Raw genomic sequence first — 19153 nt, forward strand, 5'->3', positions numbered from 1 at the left:
AGAGCAGCATTTTGGCCACACTACACTATCTGAACATTTTTGGCTTTTTTATTTTACCTTAGACAGCTATACTATGTGTAAGGATACAGGAAAGCCCACAGACTTAATCAGAAGAATGATAAAGCTGGAGCATGAGATGGGGTTAGTTTGCATCAATACTTGTAAAACGCAGTAGCAACTGGCACAGTATTGCTGATGCTCTCAGTTCCTCAGCACTCACTCCCAGTGGTCCCATCCTTTCCTTTTTACAAAAAATATGTTTTCCTGCATTTTTAATAGTAATTCTAAAAATACTAGGCCATGGAACAACAATATTGCAAAAAAGTTAAGAAAAAAAATGCAAATAAACAACAACACAAAGTTGGGAGGAGTGGCTGATACCCCAGAGGGCTGTGCAGCCCTTCAGAAGGACCAGGAGAGGTTGGAGAGATGGGCAGATGGAACTGTCTGAAATTCAACAGAGGAAAGTCCAGGGTCCTGCACATGGGGAAGAATAATCCCCTGCACCAGGACAGGCTGGGCACTGACCTGCTGGAGAGCGGCTCTGCAGAGAAGATCCTGGTGGTGTCCTAGTGGACAACAAGCTCTCCATGAGCCAGCAGTGCCCTTGTGGCAAGAGGGCCAATGGTGTCCCGGGGTGCATTAGGAAAAGCATGGTCAGCTGGATGAGGCAGGTGATCCTGCCCCTCTCCTCAGCCCTGGTGAGGTCCTATCTGGACTGCTGGGTCCAGTTCTGGGCTCCTCTGTACAAGTGAGATATGGAGCTCCTGGAGCAGGTCCAGTGGAGAGCAACAAAGACGACTAAGGGATTGGAGCATCTGTTTTTTGAGGGAAGATTGAGGGAATTTGGCCTGTTCACCCTTGGAAACAGACAACTGAGAGTGGACCTTATCACTGTCTATCAGTATCTAAAAGGTGGAGTTGAGGAGGTTTCCAAGCTCTTCTTGGTGGTGCCAAGGTCAAGGGGTAAAGGGCAGAAACTGATGCTCAGGAGGTTCCACCTGAATATGAGGAAGAATTTCTTTGATGTGCAGGTGATTTTGCACTGGCACAAACTGCCCAGAGAGGTTGTGGAGTCTCCCTCATTGGAGCTATTCAAGAACAATCTGGACACAGTCCTATGCCATGTGCTCTAGGATGACCCTGCTTGAGCAGGGAAGTTGGACCACATGATGCACTGTGGTCCCTTCAAACATGACTCATTTTGTGAGTCTGTGAGACCATGTGAGTCAGGAGAAAATATGCAATGGGAATTCTGTTTCTTGAGAGCAGAGTGTGTATCACATTGTTAGCGTTTGTTTGGTGTTGGATTATGTTCTTGAGTGACAGGAGGAATGGTTTAGTATCTGCTGTCACAGAGAATGCTCTCATTGTGATATTTCTACTTGGCATTGACAAAACCAGTGAAGTTTAGAATTCTTTATATCACTATAGTTACAAAACTTTTGACTGAATTTAATGTTGGAGTTGCTGGCTCATCAGAATTTTGTTATTGTTTCATGTTTTTCTTCTTCCTTTCTATGCATTTATCCTAAAGCATATTTAGGGTAATTGCAAACAGGAGTTTTTGATGTTATGGTTGATATGTGCTGATCACAGGCTTTCAAATTTTAACCCAAGATCTGTAGGTTCCATACAAATATAATTGTTCAGCTTCTTTGGAGACACACATAATGAATTATATCAAACTACTTCTATGCATGAATAGGTAACTTATGTGAAAACCTCAAATGATGAATAACACCTTGAAAACTAACTGCTGTATTCCTTCTGGTAGAAATCAGAGAAAAAACCACTTCAAACAAATCTCTAAGAGATTTAATAATGTTGACTGAGGAAAAAAAAGGTCATTAATGGACATAACTAGACCTTCTCACTCAACAGGATCTAAGTTGGAAATTATGCATATCCAACCTAAATGACCTTACATGAAATTAATTTTTATATAGCATGTGATCCGTAAGCTTTGACACCTGCCGCACTACATCATTTAAAATTTGACATATTCATAATCACTACTCGAATGTGAAAGCTGTATTTCAGTAAAGTAGTATTGAAGAAAGATAAAAGAAATTATTGAAAACCTCTTGAGCAAAGCAAACTTCTGCTGTGATTTAGCTTGTCCTATAAAAGTGTCACGCTTTTTCAGTAAGTAGATAGCCAGAAAAAAAGAATAGAATAAAATAAAATAAAAAAACCAAACCCAGATGAAAATGAAGAGGCAAAGAATTTAAAAACTGAAATAATGATGGTTAATATTGCAATATGACAGTTTGATCTCAGAATATTTTGCAAATAAGTTGCACCAAAGTAGTTTTAATGAATTGTTCATCATGTTCTGTACAGTACCAATTGGACAACCCTATTGCATCTACTATGCCAGAAGGCTAAAATCTGCTAAAATGAACACTTCACATTTACTTTTAGGAAAATACTTTTAATATTCAGGAATAATTCAGTAAAACTTACTTCAAAGTCAAGGTCCGAATAACGTGATTTTCTTCTCTATTAAGCAGTAAAAAAAAAGAAAAAAGAGGTTTCATTAACAAGGGGACTATTCAAATCATATTATTGAGTCTAAATAACATTCTTGTTTTCCTATCAGGTATATATTAGGTGTTTTGTAAGAAGATATAGATTATATCTTGGTAATTTAAGATTAATGCGTGACTTTGCATAGTTTATTAGACCAGTTTCATCATATTTTCTCTGAAATAAACCAGACTGCATTTCACTGGGATGCATAATGTGCTTGTTATTTGCATGCAATTGAACCTGTTGCTGTATAAAATATTTCTGTATTTTCTATGGTGTTTGAAAATTATCATCATATTTATATATTTTTACACAGGTACCTATACATATCAATGATTTAGACTATTTATAGGTTTACAGAAATTGATTCTTTCCTACATCAGGCTTACATTGGTACAACTCCATTGATTTTAATGGAATAAATGACAGCAAAATCAAGCTGAAGTCATAGCTTCAGCTTGTTTGTTTGCAATGACAATCTGAATGGAGAAAGCAATGACTTTGTTTTAAACTTATGACAAATCTGATTCAAAGCATCTGATATAAAGCAAGAATGATTTACTAGTGAAGTAATCACTTGTATAAAATGCAACGGAATATGATTGCTTAGACATATCACAAATAATTTAGCACAGAATTTTTTTGGATTCAAAAAGAAACCAATTATAAAGTCAAATGATATAAAAAAGCAGAAATATTATAAAGAAGGGATAAAAATATCTTTTTTTCTCTAAAGTTGGAAATTACATGGCTTGCAATAGATTAAAGAGATGTAGAAAGAGGAAGCTAGGTTGTGAGAGCTGAAAAGAATGCAAAAATCTTGAGAATGAAAAAACGATACACTCATCTTCAGGAAGGAGGGTTAAAGAAGAAAAAAAACACTCCCAAACCCCCAAATGCTTGCTGATAAAGTTTAACCCTGATTTTTATGATAGGTTATGATGACTTTAAGTCATGGTGAAGGAACTTTTTCACACTACATTTAATTTCTTCAGTGAAGAAGAATCAAACTCACTAAGTCAAGAGGAAGAATGTTTCTGATTTTGATTTTATTTGGTTTAACAAACCTACAGGTTTTAGTAAGCTGCTTTGCTTTCCTGAAATTGAAAGGAATGATTTTACAAGTCTTCCAGCTGTAAAAAGCAGAAGATGTTTGGTCTCTGAGCCCGTGATTATACCACTTTGTGACATGTTGTCTGGTTTTGTAGTAAAATTTTAATGCTCCAATCCACAATAATATAAGGAATATTAATGCAACACTGTCGACACTGTTGCCTAAAGGGCTCTGAGGCTCTATAAAAGAACAGTCTAAGTTAAAACAACCAACAAAACAAGCTTTGGAGAAGCTATCATCAAGGCCTGATTTAAAGAGAATCTATGCATTTGTGATGAGAAATGATCTACTTTTAAAGTACAGATAGACCACATCTATCACTGAAAAGGCTCAGTGATTACAAAATAAGAAACACGTACAACAGATAATGAAGTAAGTTTACAGTTTGAAGTTAGCAGTGAAGTTTACAGGAGTAACTTTGAAAAATGTTTGAAAAAGCTATTTTTAAGTTAAAGTTCAGTAATATACCTGACACCATCGAACCCTAAGTAAAAATATAGCAAATTTAGGAAAAAATGTGCAGTTTTCTAAGTACAGTAATTTGTAAAATTGAAACATTGTATATTGCTTTAAGTGTGCTTGACTGCAGTGAAAATACCCCTGGCATAGCTGGATTATTAGGTTTTGCACCCAGACAACTCTATCACTGTTTACATGACGAAAATACATATCTAACAGACTGGAAAATATTCAGTTGTGCTACTGTCAGAGAGAGGCAAGTACTGCAATTTTGCTGTTAGTTCACACCAGTTATGACCAAACAGGTCATATACCACATCTTTTTCTCAGTGAGGATTTTTCTAGGACTCAACAAGAACCTATCACAAAAGCATTTATTTTAAACTTATACAGTAAGGAACATCTGTTCTGTGCTTGTGCTTCACTTTTTTTGTGTGGCTGCATACAATGGAATACAGCACAAGTGCTGCCAGAGCATATTCTCCTAAAACATAAAATGTGTAATTGCCACAGGAACAGCAAAGTTCTGCAAATTTTGAAAACCAAGGATGCTGGTTATAAATGTTATCCTGAACCATAGAAAACTTATTTGTAAAATTGTCACTGGCACCACTAGGTGCATGATCAGGTCCTCCTGGCTGCTACATCATTGTCCTGAAATGATAGCAGTATTATTTTTTGAGAGAGGGAACATATTCAGAAGCATGAAGTCATTGGGAAAGTTACAAGGATGAAGAAGTTTCTTTTCAGTCTCAACTGGAAGTTGAAATTTTACTCAGTTTTTCTAGTTTCTGTATGATATATAACAGCCATGAAAATAATTACATTGATTGTGACTGCAAATATTATTTTCTTTTTATATGAAGTTTGCTATGTCTCTTTTGGCTGATGAAAATGGAGTTTTCCACACATACTTAAATGCTTTCAGAAATCAACCATCTAGCTCATTCTACATGTTAAAATGACAAAAGGCAACTGAGTGGAGTAAGGGGGCAAATTTCCTTGTGTCAAATGAGCTGCTGAACTGGTCACACCAATATGTTCTCTTTTCAAAAAGCTGTTCCCTTTATGCATCCACAAAACTGATAATTATTTCAGCAACAGAAAAATTACACTGGAAGCTGGTGAGTTTTTCCCAAGCATCAGTTCGAGATTCACTTGAAAATTAATGCTAAAAGAATACAAGAAACAAAAAACTGTAAAGGATATTATCTAAGGTTTGCCTTATTTAGTATTTTGTATTTGACCAGGTTCTGCTATGATGTTTCAGGAAAGATATAGAGAAAGGCAAGTATAAAATGACATTTCTACTACAATACCTTTGTAAGTATTCAGTAGTTTAAGGATTTCCTTGGGAGGAGCTTATTCTGAAATCTAAAATGTGCTGGGGTAGTGAATTCCACAATTTAAATATGCAAAACATGACAAAGGAAATTATGCTGTTTATCCCCTTGACATTTCATTTGATGTTCCTCTTTTTGATATTATAGGAGATATGGATAATAGTTTCCTATTTGCTCCTCATTCATCTGTTCTCCAAGCTGAAGAGCCCCAAATGCTGCAGACTTGCAAGGGTTAGTAATAAAGGGACTGTATAAAAAAACTGAAGATCCATGTAATTAGTCAGTGGCTGGGAGATAGCTGGTATAATTCTGAAAAAAATGAGGGGTATGGGTAGGCTTCAAACCATGTACAATTACAAATGCTACAATAAAAGAGATCAATTTAAGCAGGCAACGGTGTGATAGACCTCTTTGTCAACTCCAGTGACAGTTCTGCATTGCTACTTTACACTGGAAGAAGCCAAATCATGCCTGTAAACTGAGGAAATTTCAGAGGAGAGTAGCAGCAAAAAGTATTTTTAAGAGGAAGGGATAGAAGAGTGATGCAGATTTGTGTGACTTTGTCTCTGGAAGAAGCAAACACAGAAGCTTGTACAGAAACCTTAGAAGGACATAAACACTGATAAACAAAACTGGTATGAGAAAAACCTGGAAAAACTCAGAATTGATATTGGGAAAAAAGTAAGTTTATGTAACAATGCAATAATTGCTACGGGAAACAGTGGAAGCCCTTCCCTCTCATCTTGAAAGTGAAGTTTAACTATGTTTTAGAGTAATATATTGCAGAAAGTGTTCTTGCATTGATAGAAAAGGTGACCTGACAAGAATTTTTCCATCTCTGATTTCTATGGCTCTTTAATCATAATTGATAAAACCCATTTTATGTAGAAAAAAATCCCTACCCTCCATGCCAGAGCCAAAATAAAACTCTGTGAAAAGAGATTTGTGGTAGTAATTGATTTTAAATCAATTTTACTTAGCGCTAATCATGTATAGCTTCTCTATGTAATTCCAGAACAACTTTAAACTCTGCTGAGGGACAAAAATAGAATTTTGAAGAATAATTTCCATACACCAGCACACACTAATCCACTGGCACCAGGAAAGAGCTGCTCCTACTAAAAGACTAATAAAATCCCTCTCCATGTCTGTAAAATGACAAATGCCTGTTTTTCTCCTCATTCTATTCTGCATTACACCACTATCTGATTAATTACATCAGATACTCCTAAAGATATATTGCATTGTGCAAAGCATAATTGAAACCAGAGATACCATATTATAGAGAGGGCTATAACCATGCTTCCATTAATATAAAGTCTTATTATCAGCAGTTTATAATTCACTCTGAGATGAGATTTGACATACAAGATCTTAGTCTGAGGAGGATTTTTTTTTCCCAGAACAAAAGTAAAGTCAAATCTTTTTTGGTCCTCAGAGATATAAAGGGGAATGTGGATAGACATTTTTGATTTTAAATGCCTTTTGTGCATATATAACTGAAAAACACTCTAGTTTTGAATAGAGCATTGTTGGCTTCTAGTTCATAACATGAGCTAGACATAAAGCCAGCAAATTTTCATGAAGAAATGAATTTAATGTGGAAATTCTAAGTCTTTAAAACATGCTAGCAAATTTAGTACACCAACACACAGCACAAATAATAACTTCAAAGATCTCACTTTGAAAGTATTCTGACAAATCATTGTGGCCTGCTGTTCCCTGTTTTTATAGGCCAGTCTGCATATTTATTTGCTCAATCAACTAAGACCACTTGCTTTGTGTTTCTGTATGCTTTGAGGGAAAATGTATCACTTGTTAAATAGACAATGCCAATATGAAGTCTGCAATATATGCTGAACTTCATAAGACTGACTAAAATTTCAGTTCTTCACATCTTCGATTACTACACTAAACTCTACCTGATTCTACCCCCACTTCTGTAAGACAACCTGAAAATAATCTGCAATAATTTCTAAAGTCAGAGGACTCTGAGATCTACTCACTCAAATGAAAGACAGGGTTGTTATAGAGCTAGACTTCATTTTACTGAGAGTCACAAAATTGGCTAGAGCTGTCTCCACAGCTTATTGAAGAATGAAATGCGGAATCAGAGGGATGGAAGTCTAAGATACAGAATGCCTGAAAATAAATGCAATGTGGAAACATGATAAAGAAGAAATTCCTGTGGTGCTCGTCTCTCTGTTTTTGTTCTCTCTCTTTTTTACTTCTCGTGTCATAAATCAGAATGAGTTCATACCATTTTGCTTTTGTTCTGCCTGATGCTCTGGTACTTTATTGATGAGACTGACTATTTTATCTTAGTATTTTTTCTCCCCCTTCCTGGTTTGAGGATTTTATTATTATTATCATTATTATTTTAGACCTTGTTTCTTCCCTGCTATTTTTATCTCATTCTTCCTAATACCTGCATTTTGTTTTCTCTCCATTTCAGCCATATTCCCACCTATTTTTTTAATAGTCTTTTTTTCTCCTCTTTACCTATCTTTACTTTTTCTTTGCACTTCACTATCTTTAACATATCCCTTTATTTTCTCAGCTGTAACAGTATTTTCTTCCTCAAATCTCCTGAGAAGGATTTGGCCAAGGACCTACAGAGTTGACTCTTCGAATGTATTAAGAGCTCTGATAAATGAATACAAAAGGATTATTTTGGTCACACAATCAACTTACTACACATAAAGATCTCACAGCAGAACCTGAGACAGAAAAATAAAGAAGATATGAAGCTAGAAAGAGAATTCCAGTTCTTTACATGACAAATAATTTGGGAAGTCCTTTCCTTCCTGTTCTTATAAAGCAGGTGACATTTTTTGCCCCTTTAATAAATGCTTCAATTGCCTGTTTTTGCATTTTCCTAATTTTGTAATTTTTTATAGTTTTTGTCTTCTTTCAGCTTTTTTCCATTTCTGCTCACACTACACTAACCATAGTTCCCTTTAAGGAACCATTTATTCATCTTCCACAAAGATAACAATGCAAGTCTCCTCACAGGTATCTACTTCTTCGTCCATTTTTTTTGCCCAATAAAAAGAGATTAATTACTTATCCCAGAGATATGTTTCCCAGACCAGCTTCTTCCTCTACATTCACCTTCTACCTTCTAACTTTCCTTCACATCTAAATGTCTGGGAATGCAATACTTCACTTAAAAGTAATTTCATTTAATGAGCACAACACTTAGTGTACATTTTCAAAACAAAAACCATTCCAAAAGACTGTATTGAGTGTTTTCTTCGTTAAAATCAAAACATTTTGAACTGAAGGAGCATACTCCAAGCCACTTTGATGCCAAGGTAGCAAAAGCCAAAGCCAGTTTTAATCCATGCATATAAGAGATGTGCAGGAGATTGACCAGATGTTTAATTAGTCCTCCTCAGCCACTCAAGTGATGTGCTAACATGACTGCCTGTGCTTATAATCACATAAGTACTGTTGGGTGCATACCAAATAAAATAAAAATCACTGGTTTGCACACTGTGAATCTGCACATCCTTAAATTTATATTTATCTAGGAAATACTTGTGTGTAAATATTATGGCATTTTCAAACTTATCTTTTGGAAATAAAATTCTTCCATACATAATAAAGCATTTAATTGTGCACATCTAAGCATTTCATTCATTAAAAAATATAGATATAAAAGTTTTAGAAGAAAGTTTGTGGCACACAGTAGGATTCATCTGACTAAATTCAGGACGTCAACATTTTTTGATGCTTGCGTTTGAACTACTGGCTCATTCTGGCTTCCTCTATGGAATCTGAAAAGAGACACCAGCACTGAGACATGTCATTTACTTCATCCTGGAGCAGATGTCTAAAAGTGGCCTAAAAATGGCTATTTGTCTCAATTGACTCTATAGAGGAGCCAAATGTGAAGAGCTCTTTTTCCATTCCAGAAGGGGAATGTCTACATTTAAATATGCAGGGATAGTGGATCCTCCCTTCGGAGTTAGAAGTCAGGATATAAGTTTTTTGTGCTGATACTGTAGCTGTGTTCCAACTACAAGCTGATAGGAGAGGGAATCTTTCTATTGCTCAGGATCTTCTCATTTAGAGCTGGTCTCCTCATGCTCTATCAGGATAAAGGTGGGCAGGGTGATCTTGAATGTCCTACTGGAGGTTTTGCTGCTACATAAAGTCAGACCAACACTCTCTTTTGGAAAGTCTTGCAAATCCCTTGCCCTCTCTTTTTTACTTTGTTTAAAGCAGCCACAAAAGTTAATCCAGCTGGTCAATTCTGGCCAATAGCATTCTGGGCTTAAGCTCAACTCTTACTTCTTACACACTGCATAGGTAAAACCACAATCATGTTCTTTATTTGGCTGGATCTGCTCATCAGCATCTTCTTGAGACTCTGACTTTCTTCTATACACAATTTTGTTTCATGTTCCTATCTTCAATTCAGAGCAGCACATCCTCATCAAGTAATGTTGGGAATCACAAAGGCAGACACAAAAGTTGACACATTATCTTTCATTTCTGACCTGCCCTAATAACTGTGTTTTTTTCCTAATACATGGGATTATGCTGGGTTTGATGAGGTTTACAGACATAACTGGCTTTCTGGACCAAAATACAGCCTGCTAAAACGAGCATGTTTTCCCAAGTTAGAAGAGACTACATATCTACTATCTTATTTTATTTTACTGTATTTTCTACTGCACACTTAGTAGTCTCTTCTGAGCATAAAAATGATGTACAGAATGGTGACCCAGATTCTGTGTCTACATCCCATCTTAGAGGTAAAGTAAAAATATGACACAAACACAGAAAAATAACTTTAAAGGAGCAGTACATTATACTGATTGATTTTCAGGCCTATTTTCCAAAGTGGTGTCAGGAACTGTAATTTTGTGTATGATGAAGTAACTACTGTCACGATTTTACAACTTAACTAAGATCTGCTTTTTTTTTTCCTTAGGTGTCCTAGGTGAACTTTCTCACCAATGGAGGGAAAGAGGTATCACCAGAAATTAATTTAGAGTGGATGGTTTCATATATGTCCATCTTCTCAAAGAATTATGATTCTTCCTCACATATCCATACATCTAATATTAACTGGACTGAATTTAAGCCTCTATATCTGACAAAAATAATCTGAAAGATGGTATTGTAGATAGGTGGGAGAGAATACTGCTTGAAGGTGACCTTAGCTATTCTGCTTCTGGGGTTGCATCAAATTTGAGAACTCCTGTGCACCACCTGAGATCTATTAACTAATATACCTGAACTGAGGGCAGCAATTTCAACAATGCAGACTTGCTTTAAAAGAGCCTATCTGAGTACTGAAAGGGCAAGCACTTTAAACTAGCTTTTAGAAATAATTTTGAAAATTTGTTCAAGACTATACATATTCACTTTAACAACAACCAAAAAATGGATAATTTTTGATTCCTTGCAGATCCTCACACTCCATTTTCTATTAATTTTTAAGTTAAATGAAATCTTGTAAAAACTTATGGTAGTACACACACAATATAAACAGCATGGAAAATATTTTGCTTTCAAAGTATGTATCTCTTGAAAAGAAACTAAATTCCGATCTTCTGCTCAAATTCTTCATAAAACTTTATCTACATAAAACTTCAACTCCATGTTAAAAGAACTATCCATAAGTGTCCACCATTTATGAAGTATCAGCACCTAAAAATTTAAAAATAAGGCTGAATCTCTGTTTCCCTACACGGACGGGTCCAAACATTGTAGAGTAATAGCTAATGGCTTCAAGTTTACACATACATTAGAATTTTCTTCCATGTATAACTTCTTTCAGAGAATGAGTGAGTACCATATATTTCTCATTTGTCTTTCTCTGTCCCAGAATTTGCCATTTTTCACAACATTTGACATGCTGGTTAAATGTATTCCCAGTTCTTAAAGAGTTCTGTGTATGAAATTAACTCCAGCTCACTCCTGGCTTTCATAGGTAAAAGCTTAATAAGAATGACAGTATTTGATGCTTAGATCTTAACAATTTATTTCAATAGTTTTCACTTTGAAAATGTTTAAATCCCACAGACAGATTGTAGTAATAACTGAAAGCCTTTTAAAGGCTTTTCAGTTCACTTTTGCAATCTCGCTGAAATCTGTGATACTCCAGACGAAGCCCACCTGTACCTATTGCACACATCAGTTGTACCAATGCCTGCATGCACTTGCAAACAAAACTAAATCAGTAAATGGTAAACTACTGGATGAAAGAATCCAAGATTTACACCAATGAGAGCAGAATCAGACCTATCATATCTGAGACAGATATGATTGTCAGCAATAACATGGCAAATATTTTCAACTGCATGTGCTTGCAGGTAGGGCAAATGATTAGCACTTGTATCTTGCAGGAATAGTTTTTCTTCTCATAGCAACACAGAATTTTCCAGTGGACTTTACCTGGTAGGTCACGAAATCCTCGGCAGTCGTGTGGAATGTTAAATCTCCAGAACTATATTTTTTCATACAGACTGGCTCTGAAACTTTAGTCTTGTTTTCTAGGTATAAACACTTCTGATAATAAGAGAAATATGAACAGCAGTGTATGATCCCAAACAACAATTTATACTGAATTAAAACATTAGCTTCACCCCTTAGACATAAGACACAATTTATTGTCTTACCATAAAATTAGAACAACAGAGCATGCAATTTGTTTATGCACCACTGACCTCTAAAGAGCTCATTGATATTGTGGATCCAGTTTCGCTTCTTGATAATCCTGCATTGTCATCCAGCTCTGAGGCAATGAAATTCTTCACTGCTGTGCGGGGCTCAAATGGCAAACTCTGCATATGTTCTTGGGTGGGAAGATGCTGGTCTAAATTGATATTAAATTGGTCCATTACGGAGGGATTCATATTGAACTCAGGATTAACTTTGTAGTGCAACAGCCTTTCATGAGGCAAGGTATCCATGCCTATATTCATTTTGCTTTCATCCTTCAGTGATGGCTGGGTATTCACTGAGCCCCGGGGCATGACTATATAGTCGCTTTCTATCATCCGTTCTTGAGGATGGACTATGTCCATGTCTGCACCTCTCAAATTGTCGTCAGTGCATAAGTACACAGTCCTCCGCAGCTCACTGTTGTCTTTTTTCAAGCACTGGTTGGCCAGTTCACTCATACTCATAGGCATGTGGAGACCTGTTGGTTGCTGGATGATGACTTTGGAGATGATGTTTCCAGGCAAGGTTGAATAGCTCATTCCTTCAGGGTTTGGTCCCTTTTCCTCCTCTTCATCATTTAGTGAAATTCTAGAAAGTGTTCCTGTTATAGTGGCTGCTCTGCAAGGTCCAATGTCTTTATGCAGAACTGTGGGTCAGAGAACAGGATTCTTACAGCATGAAACCATATCAACCCAACACTGCCTTTTCTTGTGGCTTTATCTAGCAGTGCTTATTTTACCAGTGCATCTTCTAAAATCTTTTCTTTACACTTTTTAACTTTCATTTTATAAATATTGTTTTGGAACAGCTTTTCTGTGGTTTTGGGTTTTTTTGTTCTCTTAATCTGCTGTGTATAACTGACACTGATCTCTGACTAGCTTCAGTCATTTATATGAATTAAAACCACTTTATTTATTCTTACTGACTTACATAGATTTTAAGTGACTTACAGCTTAAGCACAAGTCTGCCATGTGGAACTCATTAAGGGTTTTCCATAAAAATACATCTATATACATCTATGACATCTACACTGCCATTATTAACTCCATATAACCTCCTGGAAAATGTCAAACAGATTGTAAGGCAGAATCATTTTGTCGATCTATTGTAATGACCTACCATAAGATTATAACTATGAGCATGTGTTCCTAAATGTTCCTTTTCACTGACTTTTAAAAACTCTTCTCTGTTAAATTATGTTTTAAATGAAAGTGACAAAAGAATTGCCACATTGGGAAGAAGTTCTCCTGGTATCAGAAAGAATATTTTACTGCATCCGAAAGGGTTATAAAGAATATAAACATGTTCCATAGCAGAGTTATAACCCACTTTTGTTCTAGGTCTAGACCTTCCTGGTCAAACTTGCAGCAACATCCAGCAATTTTTGTTGGGGTGAGGTTTACATGTAAAAGTAAATTTTATCCTGTCATAAAATTCAAAATTTCCAGAACCATTGAAGAATGGCTTCAAAAGCAAAGCATTTATTCAATCACAATTACTTATCTCAAAAAAAAAAAAAAAAAAAAAAAAAAAAAAAAAAAAAAAAAAAGTAAGTCTAAAGTAAGTCTATAATCCAACACCTATAATGAAAGAAAAAGAATAGAAAGAAAAAAAAATTAAAGTGACCAATTACTGGGCTTATTCCAGCTGGATGCAGGGATATTCTGCTCCTGGTTGAAAACATTTTAATTCACACTAATGCTATTTTATACAACAAAACCCAGGTCATGGGCTGAGACAGAAAGACAACTTGAAGTATCTAGGTATTACATTTACATCTCTTCTGGTTGCCCAAGGGCTCTGATGACCCAGATCCCCCAGTACCCGCCTGTCAGCTCACTGCCTTTTTCCATAGCAAGCAGCTAATAAGACATCTGACATCTCCTTCCTCACACTAAACTAACTCTCATTTTTTTTCCATTATGAAAATAATAATTTGCTTCTAAAAAACTGTGCACAAATACCTGATTTCAGTGGCTTCTTCATTGTTTTAAGTGACACTTGTTCAAACATTTCAAACAGTGATCTATCCTTAAATTTTTCATTACCAGAAAGTGAATGCAAATGCCTATCTAGTAAAGCCTGTTCATAACTGCATTCAGAGTCAATCTCCTTTAGGATGCCTCTGACAAGGCCCTCTGTACTGCAGAGCTATGTTTTCACAGATGAGGAGCAGGAACTACATGGATAAATGCTGGATTTTTGTCTGCTTTGGATGGTGACACACAGGCATTCGTGTTACAATGCACTATCCTGATTCCTCCAAAATACACGTGCATATTAAAACTGATCTGTAGGGAAGAGCTAAGTCTATATAGCATGAAACTCAACTGGCAGTTTTTGAAATGTGAGTGACTGAAAACTCAAACTTCACCTTAATGAGATCAGCTTTCTTGGCTCCACATATAGCCAGTGAAGAGAGAGTGTCCTTCAGGTGGCTGATGCAGAACAGCTAAATCAGGCTTCTGCTCTGACTCACCCTGTGGACATGGCACATTCTCTCTTTCTCTTTCCCTTTATTAAAAACTGAGGGTGTTTAGGTGAGAATGTTTCCCTAGGAAAAACTGTCCTTTGGAAATATCTCCTAGATTTAAAAAAAATTTGTAGAGTTTAAATAGTCATTTATTTTACACTGAACTATTTAAACAAGTTTGGAAACAAGCATAGCCAACTGATTAAAGATCACACTACTGAAATATCTTTAAAAAACCTGCAACTTTTCTCATTAAAATGGAATAAAACCTAATTTCCTTAAACTATTGTTGATTTCACTTAGAATCCTGTAAAACATTCCCTCTTTAAAATAAATGCAAATTGATGCATCCTTCATATACACAGCTGTCAAGATACACTAATTTTTATTTTTTTGTTAAAGTAAAATGATGTTTTCACATTTGCTTGTGTACCAGGGAAGGAAAGCTTAATGTGTTAAGAATTATCTTCTTTCCACAACTCTTTGCTTTCTAATAGATAGTCAGACCTTTGACTCCCTTCCAAATGCTGAATTCTAGTTAATGGCCTTAGTAACAAAATTAAATTAATGTATTCATACAGTGACATAAATTTTCACATTTTATTTTGTTCAAGTTAAGAAAAATTTCCTATAAACAGCTAAACCCCAAAATCTTTCTGGGGTTTTTACTTCACACGGAACTTGTACAAGACTACTTTTTGTTGGCTAAATACTCTCTCAGTGTTCTTACCTGACCGACAAGCAATGTCCACATCCTTCTCAAAATCAGTCTGTAACAAGAAACAGTGATATAAAGCAGCCATTATTGATTCAACAATAAACCACAATACCTTTTTGCCAACTAGCACTTCCAAAATGTCCTACTTACTGGGTGACAGTCTCTTAAAAGTGGTTTCTTGTTGCTGAGAAGGTGAAGTGTATTGTTTTATAACAGCAGAACTTTACAGTTTCCTAAAGTATAACTGGGTGATTTTCAAAGTATGCTGCCTGACCAGAAAAAATAAAATAAAATAGGTGGAAGTAGAGTATGTAATTTTAATAAAATGACACAGTGTATAGTTTTTAATGTATATGGAAGAATAACTTCTACATCTCATCAAAGGATCTTCTTTAAAGAAGCTTTTCATAGTTATGTTATGAAAAGAAGTATGAAAAATAGCCTGCAATACAAATTACTGTGAATAACTGTAATTCAAATAGTCCATCCTGTTTGAAACTTCATTAATTTGTTATGAAGGGCTTATTTGTTATGAAACATTCTGTCATTTCTTGCTACTAAAGCAGTAATATAAAATTTTTGTACTCCCTGAAAGCAACTATTATTTATTTCATTGTGCAAAAATTAATTCTGAGAACTAAGAAAGAATTTTAACAGTTGGAAATCAAAGCACACTTTTCCTAGTAAAAAACCCCTATTTATTCTGTTAGAGAATTTATTTACTTGTTCTTTTTGTTTTCATAAGAAGTTTATTCCACTCTAAATGTTCAGTAAAACCGATCTCTTTCTTGCTTATGAAGTCCAAACATTAAATTATTTTTTGATTCATCATTTTGAAGGGCATCTGCTTGCTGTACCTTGTGTTTTTGCTGAGCCTTGCATGTCTTTAAGGCTTGATTCTGACCATTATAGTCAATGACAAACTGTTGTTCAAAATGAAGAGACCAATATGTTGTCTTAATATATCACTTAATAATATTAGCAAAATCCACTATCTCTTAATTTAACACACTAAATAGATTCCCCCTGTAGAATGTCTAGCTGTTTCTCCTTGTCTTGTTTGAGAATATTTATCAAGATCTTGTGAAGGAAAATACATCAGTACTCTTTACACCAACACTAGAAAAAGCCACCATATTTGTTTTTTTTTTTTATTCTCTTATGTAAGAATTTTTGTCCTAAAGAAGACTGGTGGAAGATACTAATTTGCTGTGCTCCACTAAATAATCACACCAACAATTTAAAACTCGCTAAGATATTTAAGCAAGCAGATGATGACCTAAACAGTCTTTTGCTTAGGTATTAATATTTCAGCTATGCAAACTTGCCACATACAATACAGTAAGTGTTTCTTTTAGTTAGGAACACTAAATTTATATTCAAAGAAAAAAATAAAAGCTAACCATGATTTGAGCATGTCCATTAGGAAAAGAACTTGAAGAATCTGCATTGATTGGATCCTGGCAATTTCTTAGCCGACATCTGAATGCATCTTGAACCTGTGAAAAAAAATCTTATACTGATTCTCTTGTAACATCATAGACTCTTATTAGAGATTAAATTAAATCATATGGAATACAGTACATGACTTTTCTTTAGCCCACTTCGTAAATCAGAGGCAATAAACATAGATGCCTATTTCTGTCATTTCATACATTTTTTATACTTTGTGGCTGCTATAAATTTGTCAGTCCATCACATCAAGACCACAGAATTAGTTTTATGTATAGCCAGAATTAAGTACTAGACAGTGATTATATGGTATTTAAGCCAAATTTGTCTTGGTGATAGTATTTGGCTTTGTCTTACTCACTTTGGTAGAGGTGTGATAACAAGATTAATATATATACTGCTAACCATTGCAAAATAAAGTGTATCTTCTTCTTGATAAAAGTATGATTCTTGAAAGACAGTTCTTTACAGTTATTGTAATCAGACAGTTATTGAAATCTGTTCTTAACAATTATTGTAATCTCCTAATTGGACTTTAAATAATAAATCTATTTGAAAGATATTACTGATTCCAATAATGATCTTTAACTCCACAAAGAGGGAAATGAATGCATCTCTTCTAGGAGTAACACTCTCTAGATGAGAGAAATATCTTCAATATGAGCACATGAAGAAAAGTGGACTTTTTGGACATAGACAGATTTCTTGAAAGTACAAAAGGAAGCTACCAGAAATTACTGTTTATGAATATGATCCATAAAGTAAATTTGAAGACTTGTCCCTAAAACATGGTATATTTGAGGAATCATTTTTTATAGGAAATGCTATTTTTCCCTTCATTTTGGACAGAGTGTATGTCTAAAGAAATGCTATTATTCAGCACTTCCATTAGAAACGTGCTTCAACAGAGAAGAAAAAGAAATGGAATTCAAAAGAAAAATGCAGTTCCTGTTTACTGAAAGCAGAAGGAAAACGTATTTTACTGCTTTCTCTCAACAATAACGATGTCAAGGCAAATTTTGGAATATAATGTTTTATATTGTGGATTTTAGTGCCAGAAATACAAGTGTCTATATTAAATATATAATCATATTCCTGATTGCAAGATGTGACTTGTAAAACAGGAACTTGGTTGGGTGATACAATTTCTTGTTCGAATATAACAGTACTATGAATGAAATGCCTATAAAAATACATTCCTTTTATTATCTGTAAAAATTACTTGATGTCTTACTCAGAATAATTAAAAGGGAGAAAATGTTCTTCTACTCATGGACATTTTGTAAACAACCGAAGAGGATAATTCATCAATTGTTGCTGATCAGAAGTTGTCTCCTTTAAATGTATCATATTCTAATGTGAGCTGTTTAGAAGCTATCATAAAAGCAAAAAAGATATTTAAAAAAATTCTAATTAGAAAGCATTTTTAAAAGGGCTCAACCCTTAAGTGAATAGGAGTGCTCTACAGTCTTGGTAAGTGACTGTTGCGGGTGGAGGGAGCCAAAAATAGGTTAGAAAGAAGAATGAAGCAAGGTGGGAAGGCTTGGATTGATTTCAAAACACCAAGACTTACCACAAGTTGTAATTTAAAGTGTGCTGTATCAAAATTCAGATTCTGATTTTAGGTTACTACACTTGCTTTGGTTTTCCATGCGTTTGATGTTAATTTATTTCGGCATATCCCAGTTACTGCAAATTTAATCCAAGCCTTCTCTCACTTTATCAATGCTGAAGTTAGGTCACACTTCAGAGTTTTATACTCTTGGATAAGCACTGGCAGAGTGATTCAACAAAAAATGTAATAAAAAATGCTTCCTTCAAAGCATCCCCAACTGTGCTGAATCTCATCTCATGGCACACGATGCTTGACCCCAAATTGTTACCTCAGAATGTACTATTTATCTCATTGCTCTCTGTGCAGTAGGCCTCCTAATTTTTGGGACTCTGTGTTCATGGAGGTTCCCTGGTTCTAATAGCTCCAGACATCTCATGTCATACTTTCAGTTCCTTCTACTTAAAGCAGCAAATCTTGATTTTAGGATACTCTTAAATGTGCATGTTTCTTACAATGCTTCTGAAGTGCAAGCAGCATATGATCTGAACATGTTAACAGAATGTCAAATGCAGTGTTATCTATGATACTGACATATGTTGCAATTTTTAGATGTTCTCACTCAAGTCAGAATCAAAATGGTTGAACTTTCTAAATACCAGCTTACTCTTCTAAACGGCTTGTTCAAAATTGTAAAGTTTGAGTATGTAAAGACCATGCTGTCTTTACATTTTACTTTGAAACATAATCTTGCTTTTCCCACTGCCTTTTAACATCATGTTACAAGATTTTCTTAGAGCCGGGCAGAAAAGGAAAGACAGA

General features: G+C 35.1%; 1 protein-coding gene across 1 annotated transcript in view; it reads right to left on the reverse strand.

Moving 5' to 3' along the window:
* ADGRB3 (adhesion G protein-coupled receptor B3) overlaps nucleotides 1–19153 on the reverse strand; it is a 445728-nt gene that overhangs the window by 8384 nt on the left and 418191 nt on the right. The window contains exons 26-29 of the mRNA XM_083856501.1: nucleotides 16731–16826; nucleotides 15340–15379; nucleotides 12138–12781; nucleotides 2470–2505 (exon numbers count right to left, since the gene is read on the reverse strand). Of these exons, the coding sequence (XP_083712627.1) occupies nucleotides 2470–2505; nucleotides 12138–12781; nucleotides 15340–15379; nucleotides 16731–16826 (816 nt within the window). The remainder of the gene's footprint in view (nucleotides 1–2469; nucleotides 2506–12137; nucleotides 12782–15339; nucleotides 15380–16730; nucleotides 16827–19153) is intronic.

Source organism: Zosterops lateralis (genome assembly GCF_965231275.1).
Source record: "Zosterops lateralis genome assembly, chromosome: 3".
Lineage (NCBI taxonomy): Eukaryota > Metazoa > Chordata > Aves > Passeriformes > Zosteropidae > Zosterops > Zosterops lateralis.